This window comes from Delphinapterus leucas, chromosome X (assembly GCF_059928025.1).
Source record: "Delphinapterus leucas isolate spDelLeu-1000000601 "Yukka" chromosome X, BTC_Dleu_Yukka2, whole genome shotgun sequence".
NCBI classification, from domain to species: Eukaryota; Metazoa; Chordata; class Mammalia; order Artiodactyla; family Monodontidae; genus Delphinapterus; species Delphinapterus leucas.
The window spans coordinates 13,098,554-13,123,846 of record NC_143150.1 but is presented as its reverse complement, the minus strand read 5'-3'; the positions used below and the strand labels follow the sequence as shown (position 1 = coordinate 13,123,846).

Here is a 25,293-nt window from a genome sequence, read left to right as displayed (position 1 = left end):
CATTTATTTTGATCACGAGACAGGAGGGACAAAGTTGTGCTTACGAGCATGGATGCCATACCCAGACTTGCTTCAATTCAAATCCCAGCTTTCCCACTTACTAGTTGTGGACAAGTTTCTTAACCACCCTATGCCTCAGTTTCATCATTTGTAAAGAGGGGATAACAAAAGTACCTATTTCATAGGACTGCTGTAAAGTAAGGATTAAATGAGTTAATAGAATGTAAAAGGGAGTGCCTGGCATATTTATGTAACATATAAATGTTAACAACTATTTTTACTGTTATTATCTCTTCTACTATCATTCTAATATAAGCTCTTATCATCATTTGCTTATGCTACGGCAGTAGCCGCCTAACAGCTCTCCCTCATTCTACTTTTGCTCATGCCTCTACTGTGCTCACTCTCCAGAGTTGTCTTTTCTTAAAAAATAAGATCAAGTCACCCCCTAGCTTTGAAAAACCCTTCAAAAAATTCCCAACGCACTGAGGATACAGAATAAGTCACTCTCCTGCTTAACAAGAGTCCCCACACTCCCCAGCCAAGCAATCAAACACTTGGACACTTTTAGTTTATAGGCATCTCTTTCCACACACAAATACTCCAGAACGGGCTCAATCAAATAGCATTTCACACAACAGCATCAACTGATGTAATTCAGATTATACCTGGTTGAGGTCAGCCTCAAGGAAAAGTAGCCTGGTGAGGAAAGGTGGAAGATGGGGGTCCTTCTAAGGCAGTGGGGGGTGACAGCGAAAACAGAAAGAAGAAAGGAGAGAAAAGGAGAGTTGTGGGAGACTTTTACTTGCTTTGCAATTTTACTTCGTGCCCTGGGAGCAACAGATTTAATGCTATGAATCATTTATGCTGCCTTTGGTTCTTATGTGAACAAAAAGCTGAGTTTCTACGACTGGTTTGGAAACTTCAGATCCTAACCACTCTAATTCATCACAAGGTCCTCCCTCTGGGATGCAGAGAACAGAGAAAAGAAAAAAGAGTGGAAGAAAGACATTTTATGTCAAACTTGGGTAACCCTCCCACTCTGTAGCCTTCCTCCCATCTATAAGAAGATGTAAGACAATTTACTTATTGCTGGGGATATGGACAACTTATGCCTGGAATTCCAGGTATTTAATAAATAATTCAGCAGTGATAATACTTGATAAAAGTATAGGGAGGAGAGTATCATTTTGTATGAATTCATACCACAGCCCTGAATCATTTTGGAATGGTATTTTCACCTACCTTCTTCTCTTTCTGTTCCATATATCTTGTTCCCTTGTTCTGGAGGATTTGATTTCCATTAGGTTCTATAATTCAATCCATATTCATATAGAAACATTCTTTTAAAAATAATACAAAATTGACAAACAATTTCGGAAGACTAACAAAATTAGAAGATTAACAAAATTGACAAACCCTTAGCTAGACTAAGAAAAAAAGAGAGATGCAAACAGCTAATGAAGGAGAAGACATCACAACTGATGGCAGAGAAATAAAAAGGATTATAAGAGGCTACTACAATTATATGCCAATAGATAAATACCTAGAAACATACAACCTACTAAAACTGAATCACGAAGAAATAAAAAATCTGAGTGGATCCAAAACTAATGAGAAGATTGAAGCAGGAATCAAAAACAGAAGAAAAGCCCAGGCAAAAACAGAAGAAAAGCCCAGGATCAGATGACTTCACTGGAGAATTCTACCAAGCATTTAAAGAAGAAATAACAATCCTTCCCAATTCTTCTAAAGAATCAAAGAGCGGGGAACAACCCCAAACTTATTCTATGAGGCCAGCATTTCCCTGATACCATCACCAGAAAAAGACAGTACAAGAAAACTACAGACCAATTTCCTCAACGAATACTGATACAAAAAATCTTAAAATACTACCAAATCAAAATCAACAGCACATTAAAATGATCATACACCATGACCAAATGGGATTTATCATTGGGATCCAAGGATATATATATGAAGATCGATCAATGTAATGCAACACATAAACAATGTGTTGCATGATCATCTCAGTCAATGCAGAAAAGGCATTTGGCGTAATTCATCACCCTTTCATGGGCTTTCCTGGTGGCGCAGTGGTTAAGAATCCACCTGCCAATGCAGGGGACACGGGTTCGAGCCCTGGTCCAGGAAGATCCCACATGCCGTGGAGCAACTAAGCCCGTGCGCCACAACTACTGAGCCTGCGCTCTAGAGCCCGCATGCCACAACTACTGAGCCGCACACCACAACTCCTGAAGCCCCCGTGCCTAGAGCCCGTGCTCCGCAACAAGAGAAGCCTCCGTAATGAGAAGCCCGCGTACCACAACAAAGAGTAGCTGCCACTTGCCGTAAAAAGAGAAAGCTGGCGCACAGCAACAAAGACCCAATGTAGCCAAAAATTTAAAAAATTTAAAAAAAAAAGTCTATACTATCCAAAGTGATCTACGACTCAATGGACTTCCTATCAAAATGTAATGGCATTTGTTTCAGAAATAGAAAAAAAAATCCTAAAATTCATATGAAATCTCAAGGAACCCTGAGTAGCCAAAACAATCTTGAAAAGGAAGAGCAAACTTGGAGGTCTCACATTCTCAGATTTCAAAACATACTACAAAGCAACAGAAATTAAGACTGGCATAAAGACACATACATAAGCCAATGAATAGAGAACCGAGAAATAAACTCTTGCATATAGGGCCAAATGATTTTCAACAAGGGCGCCAAGACCATTCAATAGGGAAAGGACAGTCTCTTCAACAAATGGTTTTAGAAAAAATGGGTATCTATATGCAAAAGTATTAATAGAGTTGGATTCTTACATCACATACAAAAATTAACTTGAAATGAATGAAAGACCTAAATGTGAGACCTGAACCCATTAGACTCCCAGAAGAACATGGAGAAAAAGCTTCAGGACATTGGACTTGGCAATGACTTCTTGGACATGACACCAAAAGCACAGGACAAAGATCAAAATTAGAAAATGAGAATACATGACCAAAGTAAACAATCAACAGTGAAAAGGTAACCTACAGAATAGGAGAAAATATTTGCCAATCATATATCTGATGAGGGGTTAATATCCAGAATATATAAGGAACTTCTACAACTCAACAACAAACAAATACCCTGATTAAAAAATGGGCAAAGGACTTGAACAGACATTTCTCCAAAGAAGATATATAAATAGCCAATAAGCACATGAAAAGATGCTCAACATCACTAATCATTAGGGAAATGAAAATCCAAACCAAAACAAGATATCATTTCATACCCATCAGGATGCCCACTACCAAAAGAACAGAAAAATACAAGTGCTCAAGAGGACAGGGAGAAGTTGAAACCCTTGTGTAATCTAGACGCTAACATAAAATGGTGCATCCATTATGGAAAACAGTATGGAGGTTCCTGCACAAATTAAAAATATAATTACCATACGATCCAGAAATTCTACTTCTGGGTATATATCTAACGTAATTCGAAGCAAGATCTTGAAAAGTTATTTGTATACCTGTGTTCACTGCAGCATTATTCACATGGCCAAGAGGTAGAAGGAAGCCAAACGTCCATCAACAGATTAACTGATAAAGAAAGTGTGGTATATACATACAATGGAGTATTTACATAGCCTTAAACAAGGGGAAATCCTGTCATATGCCACAACATAAATGAACCTTGAAGACATTATGCTAAGCGAAATAAACCAGTCACAAAAGGACAGATACTATAGTTCCCTCTCACAGGAAGTATCTCTCTAAAGCAGTCCAAGTAATAGAAACAGAAAACAGAAAAGTGTGTACCAAGGGTTAGAGGTTTGCTGTACAACAATGTGAATATATTTAACACTACTGAATTGTATACTCAAAAATGGTTAAGGGCTTCTCTGCCAGCGCAGTGGTTAAGAATCCACCTGCCAGTGCAGGGGACACGGTTCGAGCCCTGGTCCAGGAAGATCCCACATGCCGCGGAGCACCTAAGCCCGTGAGCCACAACTACTGACCCTGCGGCTCTAGAGCCCGCGGGCCACAACTACTTAAGCCAGTGAGCCACAACTACTGAAGCCCATGCGCCTAGAGCCCGTGCTCCACAGCAAGAGAAGCCACCACAAAGAGAAGCCCACGCGCAGCAACAAAGACCCAATGCAGCCATAAATAAATAAATATTTTTTAAAAATGGTTAAGATGGTAAATTTAGTATTATGTGTTTTTTATCCCAATAACACAATAAAATAAAAATAAATAAATAATACCTTAAGACTAGGATAAAATATTTGGAAAAGACCCATCTGATAAAGGATTGTTATCCAAAATATACTAAAAAAACAATTAAAACTCAACAATATGAAAATGAACAATCTGATAAAAAAATGGGCCAAAGACCTAATAGATACCCCATTAAAGAAGATATTCAAATGGCAAGTAAGCATATGAAAATATGTTCAACACCATATGTCATTAGGGAATTGCAAATTAAGACAAAAATGAGATACCACTACACACCCATTAGAACGGCCAAAATCCAGAACACTGACAATGAATGCTGGCCAGGATATGGAGTAACAGAACTCTCATTCACTGTTTATGGGAATGCAAAGTGGGTAGCTATGTTGGAGACAGCCTGGAAGCTTCTTATGAACTAAACATACTCTTACCATATGATCCAGTAATCACACTACGTGGCATTTACCAAAATGAACTGAAATCTTACGTCCACACAAAAACCTGCACGTGGATGTTTACAGCAGTTTTATTTGTAATTGCCAAAACATGGAAGCACCCAAGATGTCCTTCAGTAAGTGAATGGATAAACAAACTGGTACATCTAGACAATGAAATATTATTTAGTGCAAAAAGAAATGAGCTATCAGCCAGTGGGAAGCAGCCACATAGCACAGGGAGATCAACTCGGTGCTCTGTGACCACCTAGAGGGGTAGGATAGGGAGGGAGGGTGGGAGAGAGGGAGACGCGAAAGGGAAGAGGTATGGGAACATATGTATATGTATAACGGATTCACTTTGCTATAAAGCAGAAACTAACACACCATTGTAAAGCAATTATACTCCAATAAAGATGTTAAAAAAATAAAAATAATAATTTGGACAAAAAAAAAAAAGAAATGAGCTATCAAGCCATGAAAAGACGGAGGAAACTTAAATGCATTATTACTAAGTGAAAGAAGCCAATTTGAAAAAGCTACATATTGTATGATTTTCACTACATGACACTATGAAAAAAGGCAAAACTATGGAGACAGTAGAAAGAAGAGTGGTGACCCGGGTTGGAGGGAGGGATGAATAGGCAGAGCACAAAGGATGGTTAGGGCAGTGAAATGATTCTGTATGATACTATAGTGTATAGGTCATTATAACATTTGCTCAGACTCACTGAATATGTAACACCAAGAGTGAACCCTAATCTAAACTATGGACTTTGGGTTATAATGATGTGCCACTGGAGGTTCACTGATTATAACAAATATGCCACTCTGGTGGGGGATAATGATTATGAGGAAGGTTGCACCTGTGTGGAGAAAGGGGTGTATGTCAACTCCATAATTTCTGTTCAATTTTGCTGTGAACTTAAAACTGCTCTAAAAAGTAAACCTTACTATTAATTAAAATAAAACCTGTTGGGAACAAAAAATATTATTTGATGTGGACAAGTCTAAAATTTTATTGACAGGACTCTTATTGGGTAATATGAAACAATTATTAATTTGGATAAAAAATTAAATTGCCTGAGATATTAAAAAATAACAATACCTTAGAACTATCATACGTTGCTGGTGGAATATAAAATGGTATATAGCTGCTGTGGAAAACAGTTTGGTGGTTCATGAAAAAGTTAACCATAGAGTCACCACATGACCTAGCAATTCTACTCCTACGTATATACCCAAAATAATGGAAAACAGGTGTTCAAACAAAAACTTGTACATGAATATTCATACTACCAATATTCCTAATAGCCAAAAGGTAGAAAAAACCTAAAATGTCCATCAACTGATGAATGGATAGACAAAATATGGTATAGCTATATGATGGAGTATTATTCAATCATCAAAAGGAATGAAGTACGGATACATGCCACAACATGAATGAGCCTCAAGGACATAACAATAAGTGACAGAAGCCAGACATAAAGGCCACATAGTGTATGATTCCATTTATATGAAATATCTAGAATAGGTAAACCCACAGAGACAGAGAGGAGATTAGTGGTTGCCAGGGCCTGGGTGAGGGAGGAATGCAGCATGACTACTTAATGGCTATGGGGGTTTCCCTTTCCGGGTGGTGAAAATGTTCTGGAACTAGACAGTGTTGATGGTTGCACAGCACTGTGAATGTACAAAATGCCATTGAATTGTACATTTTAAAATGATGTGTTCTTACTGTAATTTTAAAAAAGAATGAACTACAAAACTTAATACCTTGATTTTTTCACTCTCTTTTCTCACTCGCTTTGCATTTTCAATAATGTAAACAGTGCTCTTGTTGACTTCATTGTCAGCTCTGTGCCTCAGCCAATCCTCATATCCCTAGAAGGATAAAAGTAAGGACATAATCAAGCTCACATAATGAAGTAAAATTGTTAATAAATTTCTATAACCCCCGCTATGAGTCACCAGCAGGTATTTATACTTACAGTATTAATTTCAACTCAGAATGCTAAAGAGACAACATTGTAAATTTTTGTAGCAAAAACTAAGATATGCTTTCAAAATATCCCTTATAGCTTTATTGCGTTAAAAGGTCCCTGCATTCTATAGGTAAGTATTAATAAAAACACAGGCATTCTTCAATTGTGAAGGATATGATTTATTTTTCTAATTCTGCTCTTATTCAAGTTAATGTTAATTTTTTCTACTCTTTAATTTGAAAAAAGTTTTATTTTCTTATAGAGCGAATCACTTAAATATGTTCTTGTATAGTAGACCGTTGGAGTGATCATCTATGAGGAAATATAATTCCTCCCCAGGGACAGAGAATAGAAAAGGCAAGGAGGATTATTTTGGAACAGTATCTATCTAAAACTGTTGTTTTAGAGAACGACGGTTAAACTTCTCCACTGACTTGGTGACAAAAAAAAATACAAATTGTTGTTCATTTTTTAGAGTTAGAAGTAATGAGTTCATTTTCCTTTGGGCTTCCTTTGGTCTAGAAGTAAATTTAAGCCAAAAGAACTAAGGATGGAGGGCGTTCATTTGTTTTAGCATGATCTCCTTCTTTTTTTACATCACTTTGCTTTCTTTCTTTATAATAATGAGTGTACCTTTTCAAATCTAACTGTGTGAAAAATCTCTTGATCGCCTTCCCCTTTTTTTCTCAGCTGCTGTATATTCATTCCTCTTCTGTCCTTCTTTATGGCGATGCTAGGCTATCACTTCATATGGTACTTTCTGTGATGTCAGTGAGGAAAGAAAGGCCCCAACATGAACTAGTACTGGGAGTAAACTGAATCAGTAAGAGCTTTTGAAAACCATACAGGCTATTCTTGGAACCAGCAATTCTATGATGTTAAAGAAAATAATCCTAACAGCCTAAGGAAATAACATTCCAAAAGTCTTTATATAGCAACCAAACACTTGATAAAATATTCTTGCAGTTCCTGGTAAGCAAGATAGAAGACCAGATAAACCCAAGAGGAAAGATAACCATGTTCCCAATATTGTTAAGCAAACAGTTTCGAAGTTTTGGGGGATACTTTTTAAAGTACTTTTGGTAAGTACTGTCTAAAAGTATCCTTGTAATCTGTCAGGCCCTATGGACTCTCCGATTACATGATAAACATTGCTAACCCACCCCTTCACCTCCAGTTTCCTGTTTCCATTTTCTATTTCATCTGGAATTTTTCAAAGGCACTATCATAAACTGTGGCAGGTATGAACTTTGACAAGAAACAAGAATAAAAGTCTCTTCTACCCATGACCCCCTTCAGCAGCATCAGGAAAGACAACAAAATTAAAGTAAGAAATTCAAGTGTGCTCTTGAGTTCTCTGCTATAGGCAGCAATTTAAAAAGTCCACAAGAATGGGAATTTTTCAGACAGATATAGCACAATGAAAAATGAAATGCACATTAAAAATTCACCTCTCACTTCCCCACTGAGCTGCACCTTCTACTTACTCTCCTTTTAGGGTTATAGTCCCCCCTCGCCACACACACACACAAATAGGAAGAAAGGAGCAAAGAAATTAAAGATGCACCTTACAATAATTTTCATGTGTTTTCAATAAAAACCAAATATAAACTAAATTCATCAAGGATACCCACTCGATATAAATGTGAAAAAGAACCATTGACAATGAAATTCAAATCAGACAGGACTGAAATGCAAGTATAACTGTAAACTAGAAATTTACCTGTTTGATGGCTGTAACAGTTATAACAAAGAAAAGTGGAAGTCCACTGGTAACTGGGCTAGTTGGTGTGTCTACTGTGACCTAGGTAAAGAAATTAAATTGAAAGTAAAATGAAAATAAGTCATTAACTCATGTGCAGCACTTACATGCTACAAACATTTCAGACAGAAATGCAGACAAAACACATTCCGGTAGCAGGGTGAATGTTAACTTTCATTAAAACAAAAGCAATCCACATAGCTGTAAGTTTAAGAAAATAGTTCTAAATTTAGGCTTAGTTTTCATCCCAGCCTGAACTAACCCCTTGACTGAAATACATGCATTCATTTACCATCTATTTGTTGAGCACCATTCTGTCAGCCTCTGTGCTATTACCAGCCAGGCTGTAGAGATGCTGCTTTATTTTAAACAAGATGGAGAAAAGTCCCTGCCCTCATAGAACTGGCAACTTACAGTGAAAACCAGATATTAAAACAAGTGAGACACTGAGATTTGAAGAGTAAATAGAAGTTAACTAGATGGAAGGGAGGGCCTTCCAGGTGCAGTGAAGGGTGTATAGAAAGTCTCTATGGTAGGAGGGCATGTGGCACCTGTAAGAAAGTAAAGGAAGCCAGCGGCAAGAGAACATGTGGTATGAGATGCAGACTAGTCTAGATGTTTTACTAGAGTTTTCTAGTAAAAGAGCTACTTTAGAAATATGTAAAATCACATATATCTTAAAATATAATATTAGTACTTTAACAAGTCTTATTATAATAAGCCCTGAAACAACTTTTTAATTACAGGGCATTTTAAGGTTAGAAATGGATTGAAACTTGGTTAAGGAAATTAAGTTTCTAATGGAGCTCTTACCTGTACAAGAAAAATGATGAGAAAATAAAAATTTGCAATTCTTCTAAACTGTTCAAACAGATTCTTTGGGAGGAAATTCCAAAGTGTATACTGTAAGGGGAGAAGAAAAAAAAAGATTATTAGAAAGGAAACTTGAAAAATATTAATAATAATGACTCATGATTCCAAATTATCACAACACTTTGAAAGCATGTTAAAACCCAAACCTCAAACATATGAATAAGCGTGTACTTAGAGGTAGAGTATATAAACATTCTTTTCAGGAGTGAAGTTTTCACTTGGAGCATTCCAGTTGGGCCATCTAGTCCCACAGCTTTGCTTTCCCCGACCCGATCTAAATTATGTTCCCTGTTATCTGCTCTCATATCATCCTATACTTCCCTGATAACACTCGTTTCAGTGAATAATTATATGTGTGCATAATTTAATTAAAGTTCCTCCCTCAATGGGCAATGAGATTTATAAGGGCAGGCCTCATCTGTCTTTTTATTACTTTTTCTCCAACACCTAGCACAATGCCTGACATAAAGTAGACAATAAATTAGTTGGATGAGTGAATGTACTAATTTAATTAATTCCTTTGGCTGAGCTAACCTCTGGAAACTTGATCATCATCACAAGTATAATTCTGTCCCTATCACCGCTTCCCACCTCTGTGACAGCTGAGGTGTACACATAACCTTGGGTCATAGAGGGCTTTCATTTGAATCAACAACGCACCACCCTGCGCTTTGTTAACTGGTAATAGGTAAAGGTTTCAACGCCAAATTGTACACGGGCAGGTCGAGAAAACTCTTGGGCCAACTGTCAAATCACAAAGACCTTCTTTCTCACTGATACCTTAAGCTCAAGGACTAGGTAATTTTAAAATCACCAGAAGTTGGATTTTCTAGATGTCTTAATAAAGAAGACCAGAAACCAGAAAGAAAGAAATGTTTCTTAATCTAAAGATCTAAATTTATACTTGAATGGTCTCCATATGTGAGAAAATGTCCATTATATTAGGTGGGGTGACTGAAAAAGCCAAAGTTGTAGAGCATGATACGACAGATGGGGATTTACTACTAACCTCTCTTTAAAAGGTGTATGGGCTCAAGGTTCCGCTAACCTAGAAGGTTCTTCCCCCAGCGTTCATAGAAGTGCCTCAGGGAAGCCCATTCAAAATGAAGTGCATAATTGTGTGTGGATGTGTATCACTTGGGAGAAGAGAGTCCACAGTTTTCAGGTTCCCAAGGCAGCTTGTGACCAAAATAAAAGGGATCAAAACCACAGATCCAGTCACTTTGAAGCTGCCGTAGTTCAGATCAGCACTTAACTGTCCCAATAACTGAAGGTCAATTTTCTAAAACAACAAACTAAACTCCAACAACAGGCTAACAGCTGAGCTTCTAGCTTGTTGACCTTCTGTTCCTTAAGTAAAGGGTTTTTAATTAAACAAACAAACATTAGGGACTGTTAGAATCCTCCGTGGGGTGTTAACACATTGAAAGGGAACATTTTTTGCTGCTGCTTCCAGGCCCCCACTGTTTGTTTACCTGTGTTTCACTAAATGAACTGCTTCCTTGAGGAACTCTGGTTATTCTCTTTATAGGAAACTACTGCAACATGCCCTCTTCTTTCCTATATCAGGTCATGAACTGCTAAGAGGTCAGGGAGCATATCATGCACATCATAAGATCACTTCCCTTCTGTGCCTACAACAGTGTTCAGCATGTAGAAGGCATACAAGAAATTTTGATTAAAACCTGTGTTTTGGCTATTTCCTCCACTGCTCTAACTAAAAAGCAAATTCAACTTCTCATCTCTTTATTATAATACAAATGCAATATAGCATACATTACTTCAGTGCAGTTTTCTAGCAAAACTAGAACTAGATTATGCTCACAAGAGTCATCCCACTTGGTGTGCAGTGCATTTCAGTTCAATTCAGCAAGCACCTACTGTGTGCCAGGCAGTGGTCCAGATAACAAAGATTTTAGCAGGTACAATAAAGATCAAGATATGGCTTTTCTACCCAGAAGGAATTTATGTTATAGCCAAAAAGACAATCATGTATTCACTCAATTTAATGTGGTAAATGTCATAAAACTAGCATGAGCAAAATGCTATGGGGATACAGTATAAGTTATGATTTTTTTCCTACCCAAGAGAAGCTTGAGAAGGCTTCAAAGAGCAGGTGACTTCTGAACTGAGCCTTGAAAGATTAGAGGGAGTTTATGTGGTAAAGAGCCCAGTGCAAGAAGGCACAGAGCCATGTAAAAGGAGATTGAATCCATGATGCTCTCTCTGTCCCTCAAATCTCGTTCTCTTTCAGGATGTCCTATTTCAGTGAATAACAAGAACATCTACTTAGCCATGTTATTCAGATACTTGGAAGACACCTTTAACCACCGGTTACAAGAAATTCCTTACCAGTCCTGCCATTTTTACTTCCTATATATCTCTGGGACATCTTTCCGTATTTGCTACCACCGCTGTCCAAGCCATCATCTCTTACCTGGATTACTGCACTGGCCTCCTAAATGGACTCCTTGCCTCCACTTTTGTTCCCTTCCATTCCATTTTCCACAAAGCAATGAGAATGACCTTTTCAAAATGTGGTTCTGTTCACATGACCTCTCCCTGCCTAAAAGCTTCATTTATTTCCTACTGTTTGTGAGATGAAGAATGAACTTTAGTCTAGATGTAGACTAAGAAAAGAGTTTTCTAATTAAAACTGAAATTGAACTAAAGCCACAGTAATACCAAGTTATTCAAATTGCCTTGTTTACCTAAAAAGTGGACTCTCAGACTTAGTTGCTACAAACCAAAAACAATGTTAACTCACAGGAATAAGATGTTTACAGCATTTGTTTCATACACAATGATGAAAATGGAGATTTTTTTGGGGTCATAAGTCAGTTCTTGCTCAGAGAAGTCAGTAAGTAGATTTCTATACTATCTTAATGTGCAGCCATAAACTTAAAAAGCAACCGTGACATTCAGAACATGTTTTAAAAGTTTCTCCAGAAAAATGCCAGCTTTCCAAGTATATGCAATGCATTTTTCATCTTCTCTATAGTGAATTAAATAATTGGTACACAAATGTGGCCTCTGATGTGAAAAAACTGTGGGTCACCCCCTTGCACATCTATCACCTAATTTAATTTGAAATCAAAACCATATAACTTTGATAAATAACTTTCCTAATTTAAAGGAGGGAGTAGGAAATGAACCTCAGTTTTGAAAGCCTATTAAATTGAAAAATTTAAACAAAAGGAGGCTTTAGAACATTACTTGTTTGTACCCAAAGTCCAAACATTTTCCAATTTAGCCTTAAAAATGCTGATGTGGAAGCTAAAGCTCCAAATAACTTGTTCTAATATTTCTGTGTATCACGAGAAAACAGGGGAGCAGCTAAAAAACGAAGCAGTAACTATTGAAAAGAACAAAGTTAACAACCAGTTGCGAAGGGGCTAGCAGAAGGAGCACTGACTTTTTTAACTACTGGGATTTGGATGTGATGGAACAAAATCACTAAACTTGAAGATTAGTTGTAAATAAGCACCCGGTTGTAAATAAGCAGAGCTGTAGCTTGAATAACTGTTCACTTTGCTAAATGACTGTATCCACTTTATTATCAACTCTCCTTGATGTAGGCATTAAATTCAATTTTGAGCATCACAGCAGTCTACTTCCATTTTCATTACCAATGTCAAGCAGAACTTTCTCATTTTTAAAGTATCACTCTTTCTACCATAAATTTAGAACAGCAAAAGGAGTTACCAAGACAGTACTGCATTAGGATTTTAGCTAAAAAGTCACCTTCAGGGAGTTCGATAAGATGCAAAGACATGTCTAATAAATTCTACTGAAGGTTCTGACTTTTAAAATGAGGGAAAATGCTAGTGTAATTTTAGGCTTGAAACTTTAAGACATTCTTTCACATAGGAGTAAGTTTAACCTTGGGCATAGCTTCAAAGAGTCAGGTGGAGCTCCCTGATTCTTATCCCACTGAAGGGGCCTTCAAGATGAGGCTCAGGATTTTTAAAGGAAAAAAAAAAATGTAGAGCAGAGAAATGTGATGGAAGCTAAAGATCTTAAAGATCTAGCTCCTTTTGTTACAGAAGGGGATTTCCAAGTTTTGTACCAGCCATAAAATTCTGATGATCCCCAAAGTCCCTGCAGAGTGTTCTAAAGTAGGAAGGCCAAAGAGAGCAAGTTTTTCTAAAGAAAGTGTTTGTGTTTCCAAAAGAAGAAAAGGACACTCATTTTATAAGTAAATTAAAACAAATTTTTATCAAAGTGTTTATCTTCAGTGTTCCTTGTATTAACAGGACTTATTCCCAATGATATTACATTACTGATGTCATTTGTAGACAAACAAACAAAAAGCACCCAATTAAGAGAAAGTTATTTTTATTACTGAATGGTTTAGAAAGGAAATCAACACTTGCTACATAGTTGGAAGGCAGCTAACATATTCTATAAATTACACATTTCCTCAATTAAAAGATTCTGGTGCAAATACAATCAGCCAAAGGGCAATGTGAGGAAGAGAAAGTCAAATTATGAAACTCTTTTTCTCTCCAGACTGAAGGCCTCTTTTCAAGAGAGATCACTCCACACATTTGAACACAGGAGACTGAGGAAATCAATAGTACTGCTCAGGACTGCAGTAATAATAATAATAATCACAGAAACATAATAACAATAGCAGCTACCATCTACTGAGTTGTTACTACATGCCAAGCACAGTGCTTAAATGCTTTCTGTGGATTACTTTACTTCAGTCTAATCACAATCCTATGAGCTAAGTAGTTAATACCCCCATTTTACAGATAAGAAAATTGGGACACAGGAAGGTTATATGACTCACTTTTAACTTCAAACCCAGGTCTTCTGTCTGTAAGGGTGAAGCTCTTTACCACTACACTATACGCTGTTTTCTTGTAACTATTCATTGTACTAAAATTTCATTCTTTTTGTGAAGTTAGTATACTGTCAATTCCTCTTTTTCTGCTCTAGATCTGTTATGGAAAATAGATCAGTTAATGAGCAGTTAACTAGACAAACTGTAAATATAAAATATTTACAGAGAAAAAAGAGATGTGTTAGTCGATCAATGTAGAAATGTTCCCTTCTTTATTCTGGTTTCTAAAACACATACATATATACTGTATATGCAGATCTGTTTAGAAATAATTTATATTTGCCCATGAATTCCCGACTATTTAAAAAAATATCCTATTGCATTGTTTTGCGTATTGGCAAAACTGAAGTTGAACAAAATATGAAAAATATTCTATTCTATTAAATATTCTATTAAACAAAAAGAGTTGAGAATTAACTGAGTCTTCTACGTTCTTTTAATATGTAAAAATTCATGGTATATTAAAACAAATCAATTATCACTAGGTTCAGTGAAAAGTCACTTTACTATCGGCGTGTCACTTTACCATCTTCCCCATAAAACACTATAGGAAACAATAATCCCCTAGAAAGTATTTTATATTTCACTTGATACAAAAGGAGAGAGAAAACTGTGGGAGGAGCCCAAATTGCAAAACAATGTGAAAACAGCTCTTTATTCAGAGCCATTAGACCTTAAAAAGCAGTTCTGCCCCTGGCTTTATCACTAACTCTGCTTTGTGACCATGTCACTAACTTAATTTCTGTGGGTTTGCTTTCTCCATCTGTAAAATCAGCGAGTTGAACAAGAGGATCTCTTATGATGTTTCAGTTCTATAAGTCTATGATTCTGAGCCAAAGGACTACTATTGATTGTTTTCTTGAATACTATAGGGTGAGTCACAATTTTCAGTGAAAGAACTATTCACTATCTTGGGCACAGGTATGGAAACTTCTAGCTGAGGATAAATTTCTGCCATAAGGTTAAAGATTAACAGGAAACAGACATTTTATCCAAATACACTCAGAGTGTTCTATAGCCCAATAGATCTGCTCATTAGGCAATACAGTTTTCATTCATTCTGTCCGCATTTTACATGTTACTCTCCCAGCTAAGCATAATCTGTCTGTATTTTTTTAACATCTTTATTGGAGTATAATTTTTTACAATGGTTGTTAGTTTCTGCTGTATAACAAAGTGAATCAGCTATACATATATCCCCATAACCCCTCCCTCTTGCGTCTCCCTTCCACCCTCCCTATCCCACCCCTCTAGGTGGTCACAAAGCACCGAGCTGATCTCCCTGTGCTATGAGGCTGCTTCCCACTATCTATTTTACATTTGGTAGTGTATATATGCCCATGCCACTCTCTCACTTCGTCCCAGTTTACCCTTCCCCCTCCCCGTGTCTGTATTATATCACTACCCAAAGAGAAATCACATGTACATTTGAAAACCAAAATGTTAAGTTTGCAAAGGAAGGGCATAATTTTGTGTTTCAGGTCCTCGGTGTTTGCCAACATTCAGTGAACCAACCGTCACCAACATGTGAGATCTACCTTACATTAGGAAGTGAGGAAAATTATCAAGATCTGTGCCATGCTATAAGAGACAGCAGTGGGCCAGCAATCTAGCACCTAGCACCTAACCTAGTCAGTCAAAGGTAAAGATAAGCAAACTAATACTTGTAGAATGATGACTACTGGATACTAGGATCTATAAAGAACGCTATCACACAAGCTCTATTTCACTAATGAGGACATTCAGACTGAGAGAATAATTTGGCCAAAGTCGCACAGCTAGTAAATGATCAGGCCAGGATTTAAACAGGTCTTCAGACTTTCAGGCCACTCCTTTTAGTATTACACAGTGCTAAAGTAAGATGATTATTCAAATGGTAATACAGCTACAGTGACTGAACCCTTAACTGTTTAAGCAGTGTACAGAACAGAATGTACCCATTAGCACCCAGGAGTGTACTTGAGAAGCTCTGCAATGGAATAGAAAGAGACACAAATGTCATTCTAAGATAACACCCTCCAGAAGAATGCAAATTATTTACAACCCAGTCCGTCCACTTAAGGGCAATTCAGAAAGCTCTGGGCAAGTAAATAATTCCATGCTTAGCACACTTTAAGACTTAAAGTCATACATATAATCAACAGGCAATGTGAATCATAGTGGAGGGCAAGTAAATGATCTTTCAGCTGTAACAAGACAAAGTGATGCTTTTAAAAAAACTGCCTTTTGGTGGAATAATTACCACAGTTCGTCTATGATTGGTATAAGTGCACATCCAGGTATACATATATAAATGTACCAGCTTCCAGCAAATATAAAAATAAGTTTTATCTGGCTCACTATATGAACATCTATTGAGTTAAAAAACAACTTACCTTAGATGAGACTATTCTATTATCACAAAATTTTTGTGCAATGTATGCTTCTGTTTCTGAAACTGGATGATTGCCAACAAATACTGTGCGTGTACCAACTCGTTTCTCTTCTCCAGCACACTGACCAAGAGAAAGAGGAAAAGTCAGTTTTTCATCACATTTCTCCATGCTTCTACCAAGCTCAGAATTCTTGTCTTGACATGTTTGGCTATTGTCTAGAGAGAGGGAGTAGTAAGGGGAGAGGAGAAAACCTTGTTAGGAAATTCAAACTCCACTAAGCTCTTAGTTGCTGACTTAGTGAAGATTATTAGTAAAAGTTTTGTTTGAGCCAACTGCTCTGAGGCCAACATTGCAATTCTAAATGTTTAAATTGAAGTAAGTATCCTAGAGAAACAGTATTTTTACTGCCAATCATTTTTCTTTCATCCACAGAGTCTCAGCCATCACTATCACAGCAACATACTAACTTAGGAAAGGTCAGATTGGGAATATTTATTTTATTATACAACAACTATTGAGGACAACCTTTGTCAATTTCCTTACTAGACAGCAGAATGCTCTAAACACAAAATAATTGCTTATAAATACACAGGAATATACTGAATAGAATGGCTGCCTCTCTTAATGGAATGATCAACTATTCCTACAAAGAAAAGTTGTAATTGTTTGGCTTTACAAGGAAAGACACTCTTTTGTGATCTCTCAGAGCCTACTGTCAAAAAGTCCCATTTCAGGGCTTCCCTGGTGGCGCAGTGGTTGAGAGTCCGCCTGCCGATGCAGGGGACACGGGTTCGTGCCCCGGTTCGGGAGGATCCCGCATGCCGTACAGTGGCTGGGCCCGTGAGCCATGGCCACTGAGCCTGCGCGTCCGGAGCCTGTGCTCCGCAACAGGAGAGGCCACAACAGTGAGAGGCCCGCATACCGCAAAAAAAAAAAAAAAAAAGAGAAAAAAAAAAGGTCCCATTTCACACAATACAGCTCTAATGCCCCTTTCATATTTTTAAAAAAGAGGTTCATTGAATCTAGAAGTCGCAAGGTTGAGCTCCATTTTTACCTCACCCTTTTATTTCACTGAGGCTTCACTTTCCTTATTTTAAATCAGGATAATATACCTTCTTATATAAATCTGGGATAGTCTCTTTTGATGGTACTATTTTATCATGTTTGAGACAACCATTTTTTCAAGTAAAAAGTATGATAAAAACCAATATCCACTTATATATTTCCATTATTTTTTAAAAAAAGATAACTATAATTTCCAACCTAAAATGTTTTAAAGTATGTAGCCACAAAGATTTCCCTTCAATTATCTATTTAAAGGTCAAAGATATAACTCTCTACTCCCAAAATAATCATTTTAAGCAAGACTACTTAGAGGTTGCAAAGTTCTCCAAATGTCTATGCTTGGATGTATTCCAGTCTGAATTTTTGTACCTCACATAGATATAGGGAAAATAATTTTTCAGATTAAAAGAACAAGAATTACCCTAAAATACAGATAAGACCTCTTGCCTCACCATTTTCATTTTAAGCTTATTAAATAATTATTTAGTGGTGTATTGCCTCTAAAATCCATAGGGAATCAATGGAAAATTAACTGAGATAAACTGAAGTAGGAGAGATTTAGCCTGTATATAAAGGATAACTTCTGGAAATCCACCCTGGCATGCACTAAGGGAGCATTCAATCTATGGCAACCTGGAAAAAGTAAGTTATCAATGCTGGACAACTTAGCTATTTACCTGCCTGCCCCAAGACAGGGCATTAGAACAGCTGATTGTACCAGGTCCTTCGCATGCTAAGGGTCAGTGATTAACAGGTAAATTTTCAAACAGTTCCTGGAAACCAGTAAACAATACCTTTACCAGAATGGTAACTATATACATTTTGATTCAGGGACTGACTTTGTTTGCAACTGTAATATACACGGTCTGACGCAGCTTACTGATAAGAGCACTAAATTTTCCATAATATCCTTTTTGCAAAAAGTAAACTGAAAGTGAATACATCTGCTTAAAAGTATACTTTATTCTGCTTCCCCTACCCTAGCTTTCTGTTGCAAGTTACGGTACCAATGTAGTCTCTACAACAGACCTGAACCTATTATGTACCAATTTGAAGTACAGAAATTGTCAAGTCCATATACACACTACAATTTAAATCCTTTAATTTAATATTCACATGGTCGTTTAGTTTTCCACACAAGCAAGAAGTGGCTATAGAGTAAATAAGGAAGAGCTACCTTTCATGCCAGTTCTCAGATCATTCAACAAATGAAAACAGGGAAGAGGAAAAGAGGTAGAAGATCAGTGAATCAGGATGTTTCCTGCACTGCCAATATAGTTCTCCTCAGTTAACAGTGGCCACTTAAAACCAAACTGAACTAGCACTTCCCCAATTCTGAATTGTCTTCAACTTTCTTCTGTGGCAGATAACAACATTCCAAAGAACAAAAGGAAGGAACAAGCATAAAGCAATTTTTCAGGCACATGATATTTTTATGAATTCCCTGCATTTGCATAGCATTTACAGTTTTACTAAGACTTTCCCCCATATATTACCTCTGATCTCTTTCAAGTAAGGCTTAAGTGACCTCTATCTCCATTAAACTGGAGAAAATGGATTGAAATTGCTGTGCAGGTTTGGGGAGGGGGAGAGGGGGATGGGAGATCTCAGCAGTGATCATTGTTAGATGTGGAAATAGGAACCCAAGAGAAGTTGTAAAATGTCCACTCCTGAGGATTTTTCAAAAAAGGGCAAAGTCTCCTCAGCTCAGGTGGGTTTGGGTTTGGAGCTGCCTGAGGACTGGGGGTGGGGTGGGGTGAAATAGATGACTTTTCAATGCCTGTTTTGGCCTAAAAATCTGATGAACCCGCAATTTCTGGTAGAATTTGCTGCAACCGTATAACGTTGTTTGGTTCACATAAAAATGGCAAAGCTGAACACGTGTAAATTCACTGTAATTTTACACTTGCTGCCAATGCAGAGTGTTAGAACAGTGGTTTTAGTTCCTGTGATTTTGAATAATGTAGGTGCCTTAGCCAAGGGAGAGGAACTCCAAGTTCGAACTATTAAAAAAAAAAAATTCCCACTTGGATGGCACACAGTGTAGTCTGGAGTGGGAGTGTATGATTCCTGCCACCTCATAATGAATTTTAATTCATTAGGAGTCCATCCTGTGTTGAAGTGCTTCCCATGCAAATGTTCTTAGGAACAGCATTTATTAAAACTGAAATGTGCTAGCAACAATTCTATTTTAATGATACAGCGTACACTACAATTAAAAGGGTGGGAAAATAAAAGTGTATTTATAGTAATATGAATTAACAGAGAAATCAATTTGTCTTCTCCATGATAAAAATCACCCTTTTGTACTCTTGAATTATACCTCCATACTATAAACTGAATATTGTTTTTTAAAAAAAGTAATTTATACCAAAACATAGTCTCTCAATAAAAACCAGAGTAAAATGGTACTGTTATTCGACTAGTACCATCTTTTTTTTCTTAATTTACTTTACTGAAGTATAGTTGATTTACAATGTTGTGTTAATTTCTGCTGTACAGCAAAGTGATTCAGTTATGCACATATATACATTCTTTCTCATATTCTTTTCCATTATGGCTTATCAGAGGATATTGAATATAGTTGCCTGTACTATACAATAGGACCTTGTTGTTTATCCACTCTGTATATAATAGTTTGCATCTGCTAATCTGAGGCAATATATGTTTCGAGAAACTTTCTAAGAAGTAGTTTATTTACACAAGAGTCATAGCATAGATTTGATAACTCATTAAGTTATTTAGGAACCATTTATGGATAGTTTGCTAGGTCCAATGGGAAATAAAATCATCGATAATGTCAGCTAACATTTACTGAGAACTGATTTTGTGTTCTAAGTGGTTAATACACAGTATCTCAAGACATCCTTAACAGCTACCCTATGAGGTAGATGCCCTTATTATACCCATGCCCCAGATAACAGCAAAGAAAAAAATAAACAGCAGCCAAAGTGGAAGCACAGAGAGTTTTTGCAGCTTGCCCAGCATCACATTTCATAAGTGGTACGGTAGTCAGGACAATAAGGATTTTACAGTATTATAAGGAAAATGTATTACACATAAAAACATTTTAATAGGGCTTCCCTGGTGGCGCAGTGCTTGAGCGTCCGCCTGCCGATGCAAGGGACACGGGTTCGTGCCCCGGTCCGGGAGGATCCCACATGCCGCGGAGCGGCTGCGCCCGTGAGCCATGGCCGCTGAGCCTGCGCGTCCGGAGCCTGCGCTCCGCAACGGGAGAGGCCACAACAGTGAGAGGCCCGCGTACCGCAAAAAAAAAAAAAAAAAAAAAAAAATTTAATAGAAAGTAAAAGCTTCTATGCATCATAAGAATTAAACAGAATGGTCAACTAGTACCATCTTAAAATCCTATGGTTTCGCTAGTCATAAACAAAGAAAGCTGCTGGAATTATAATTCATTTCTTGATTGCCTCTAGACCAGTGACTCAAAAAGAACTGAGGGAAGATTGAGACCTTAATACAAGACTGTCATTATGAAAGCTGGCACAGGTTCTGAAACAGAGCTCACCTCTCCATCCATTCCAGGTGTTGGCAGACTTAAATTTATCACTTAGTCATAGATCAGTGGTTCTTAAGTCTGGTCACACGTTGTCTTTAAACATAATACCAATGGCTGGGTCTTTTATTTAATATTTAATTTAATGTTTCTCAAAGCTCCCCAGGTGACAATTCTGATTTGTAGCCAGGGCTGAGAATGACTGCTACAGAACCTCTCTCTTTGAATTAATGATTGACCTTAACTAACATCCTACAAGTTTTTAGTACACCAGCCACAATCCTACACTTTTTAATTAAAAGTTTAAATAATTGGCTTTTCAAAGGATAAAAATATACAAATAACCATCAAATAGCAACCCCTCTGACCATTTTAAGCTGCTCACAAAATGAGATTCTCCTTCAATATTCATTTTGCATGTGGCTAATACCCATCAATTATTCAGATCAATGATAATGAAAATTACAGGCCCTGAAAACATGCAAAGCTACTCGGGTTATCAGCAAATAATCATCGATGTCATCTCCAATGATCACTGCATTACTTTTATTAATCATCAGACTGCTGTCTGTGAGTTACTAAGGAAGTAAGAGGACAGCTCTCCCTTATCGGTGGAGAGCTCTTCCACGTCTGTGGATTCAAGCAACTTCAGATCAAAAATATTTGGGGGGTGGGGGGAGATCCAGAAATTCCAAAAAGCAAAACTTGAATTTGTCGTGCACCTAAAAACTACTTACATAGCATTCACATTATACTAGGTATTATAAGTAATTTAGAGATGATTTAAAGTATATGGAGGATGTGCATAGGTTATATGCAAATACCATGCCATTTTATAGGACTCAAACATCTGCAGAGGGTCCTGAAATCAATCCCTTGCAGATACTGAGGGACTATATTTGCTCAAAAATGAACAAAAAATCCTTATTAATAATCTGAACACTTGGCAATGATTTAAAACTGTTCTCCACATCCCAGCCCCAAAGCTATTTTCTTCTCTGAAGCACTAGTATTTTTGAACATTATAATCAGTCTTTAAAAGGCCAAAAGAACTCAAAATTGAAAGAAAGAGCATTTCATCAAAATTTCAGCATTTCTGTGCTAAGGTTGGAAGGCGGGGTGCAGAGAGGAGAACACTACAGTGCCAGGCAACATTTCCGGTGTATTAAGCTTCCTGGTTAAAATTGCCATAATGTATCCAGTGGTCAAATTGCTGAGGTTTCTAAGCCTATCCCATTATAACAAGCCGAGAAGAATAATCTTCATGTGTAATTTACAGTCATAACTCTAAAACGAGCCTTAAAAACTGTACTTTTCTGACTTTGCTTTTCCTGCATCTTTCTTTAGTGATTAAGCTGTCTCTCCTTTACTAGAGGTAGTGAAGCAAGACCAAGCCAGGGCATTTTGTCTCCTTGCCTTTAAAGCTTAATTATGGTTATATTAACCAAAACTCTCAAACACCTGATCAAAACACAACTGAATATCCAAAGTACATCCCTAGACACGAAGATAGTCTCTAGGCAGGCATTACCCGATGGCAGCACATTTAATTGAATAGAAACTCCTATAAGAAATGGATATTAAGCACCACAAAAAACACCTAAATCAGCAAGCACAATGCTGAGGAAAAAGCAGTGACTGTGAGGACTTGGATAAGAACGATGCCATGTTTGGAAGCTCAGAGTGAGGCTATCATTATCTAAATGTGATCCGCTGAGCAGTTTAATTTCACCAGGAACAATCAATTCTAAGTGTTCCCACTGTGACCCCCCTCCCCACCATGCCATCACCCCCAAGGACCTCAGGGCTACAGAAATGTGGCTCTAAAGAAGAAATGCAGCTTTCTCACAGGATGGCTAATAGAGGGTAGACAGATCAAAAATGCTGTAAGCATTTAGTGATTCAAGAGTCTAACAGGAATCATTTTTTTAAATGATTCAGAGATTCTTCCATTTATAGAAAGTAATCTCAGACTCTCAAAATTCAGACTGGGGCTCAGGAACTCCACTTTACTTGGTAAAAGTATCTCTCCTAAGGCAAACTTAACTGGAGATGAACTGAACACGTCTACAAGGCCTCAGAAGTTACTTTTCACTTTCACTACCCATATCTACACACCACCTTGCATTCCCAACACTTACCAGACTTTAAAAATCTAAATAGGGAGATACATAACTACTAAGGATAGGAGCAACAGTGAGGCTGACTGACATGCCAGCCACGCATTCACCACAGCCCTCAGGAAATGGATAAAAATACACATGCAAATAGAAAGCAAGTATAAAGAAGGCCCCAGGACCTCAAAGCCCAACCTGGCTGAAAAAAAGAACAGAATAAAATACAGATCACAAACCTCAGAGGCAGGAGGGAGAGATGGGACCTTCTCCATACTGACACACGAAAATTTGCTCACACAATGGCAGCTAAATCACAGAGAAAACGCTGCAGATTCTCACGCTACTTGTACCAACCCCTGTGATTCTTGTAAAGTTTCCCAGAACTTGGGAAGACAGCCAGTTGGGGCTGGCAAGTTTGTGTACGTCCAAGGGAAATGCTAGAAGACTTGGTCTGCTCCTTTAAGACTTTGAAGCAGCACTCTGGTGGCCTGGCCTCTATTATTAAGCCATTTGACATCTTTTTTGTTATTCTTCTCCAAAGACCTGATTTGCCTCTGTAACTTTTGATTTTGAAGTATCATCATTTTAAAACATTAGTATCTTACACCACACAGCATTTTCTCCTCATCTTGTAAATTCTTTTCTGACCCATGCCTATAATAAATGGACCAATGTAAGATGTGAGGCTAAAAATCAAACTTTTAAGGAAAGTTCAATTGAACTTTTACTTCTAAGCAGGTAAACAGTAGTAACAGGAAGAGGTATAATCTAGGTGTTCACTGTGATACACTAACCCCCTCTCCCCCGCCCCGTAAGAGAGTATCGGTCATAACATACACTGAAGCTTCAAAAATGTGTACCGAAATATATATAAGACCTAAGCAGATGGTTTTTGTGGCAAAATCCCTTAGGGCTGGAAGATTTTCCTACTTTTTAGAGATCTCATAGGTAAGTGAAAATTTTATCTCACCAGCAAACAGTAATACTTAACAATGGCAAGGGAAAGAACCACTGGCTATTAGGGTGAAAAATGTCTTTTTCAATATAAGAGACAAATTCTCAGCCAAAAATCTTTCTAGGTCATCAGAGAATTTTTATTACAGTATAAGAAGAGATAAACTCTGGCTAGAACAAAAGATATATTGTAAAAGAGGTGTCTGATGTCCTGAACAGAGTTTTATCTCCCATTTTAGTGATAGCACTGTTATTACAAAAGTGACGGTGAGTAAGTGAGTAAAAGTGAATAAGTTTCCTAGAAAGGTCTAGCAGTTCAAATATATGCTGGAGCATGTCCACTGAAGCCAATTAATCCAATTTTTTTCCCCCGGAATTGTTAAACATCACACAGAAAGCAAACTAGCTAGAAAAAAATGTCCAAGTTATGATTAGTTTAAATAGCACATCCAGACTATACCTGTTTTTTAAGAAATATCCCCAACAAAAGAGGTAGGTAAAAAACAAGTTTCCATTGTGAAACATGGCTGAGCTGAATAAGCAAAGAAAACAAGGGGGAGGGGCCTCACAAAAGGTAGCCACTTCTTCAGTGAAACATTTCTACCCTTCCATTCAACCACAACGTGGCCAACTTCTTGGCTCAAATTACTATGTCCTAAAGAAAAGTCTGTCCTTGAAAAAGGCATCCTCCCTATAGGTGAAGGCTTTTAGGGCAAGGTTTGGAGGGAACAGGAGAAGCAATAAAGACATGACCCTGGGAAATACTATTGATACCTTTATTTTCTTCAATGTGAGACCCGGGGAACCTCAATTTCCTTAACAGTTAAAAAAAAAAAAAAAAAAGGTCAAGTAACTTAAAAGACTGCTTATAGTAGGATTAACAAAACACCCAGAGATCACTTTAAAGGACTTGAAAGACTATTCATTCAGGTGGCTTGCTGACAGTAGCCAACTACGTGAATATTAAAACTCCAGGAATTGGGCTAGCACAGAACCAGGCGATGGCCTCACATAATTCAAGTGTACATATTTTATTTAAAGCAAGAAAGTTTCTGGCTCTACAGAAGAGGCATACCCAATTCTGATGCTACTCTTATCCAAGGGGGCAGGTTGAGTTATGGTCCATTGACAGAGAGCAC

The 25,293-nt window shown here is 37.4% G+C and overlaps 1 protein-coding gene across 9 annotated transcripts in view; it reads right to left on the bottom strand.

Annotated features, from left to right (window-relative positions):
* ATP11C (ATPase phospholipid transporting 11C (ATP11C blood group)) overlaps nt 1–25,293 on the bottom strand; it is a 180,541-nt gene that overhangs the window by 91,955 nt on the left and 63,293 nt on the right. For all 9 annotated transcript variants that reach the window (XR_002642113.2, XR_002642115.2, XR_002642117.2 and 6 more), the window contains exons 2-5: nt 16,505–16,624; nt 9,218–9,307; nt 8,366–8,446; nt 6,434–6,541 (exon numbers count right to left, since the gene is read on the bottom strand). Coding sequence is in view for 6 of the 9 variants with exons in the window: in XM_089904046.1 (XP_089760172.1) it covers nt 6,434–6,541; nt 8,366–8,446; nt 9,218–9,307; nt 16,505–16,624 (399 nt within the window). In the remaining 3 variants the exon portion in view is untranslated. The remainder of the gene's footprint in view (nt 1–6,433; nt 6,542–8,365; nt 8,447–9,217; nt 9,308–16,504; nt 16,625–25,293) is intronic.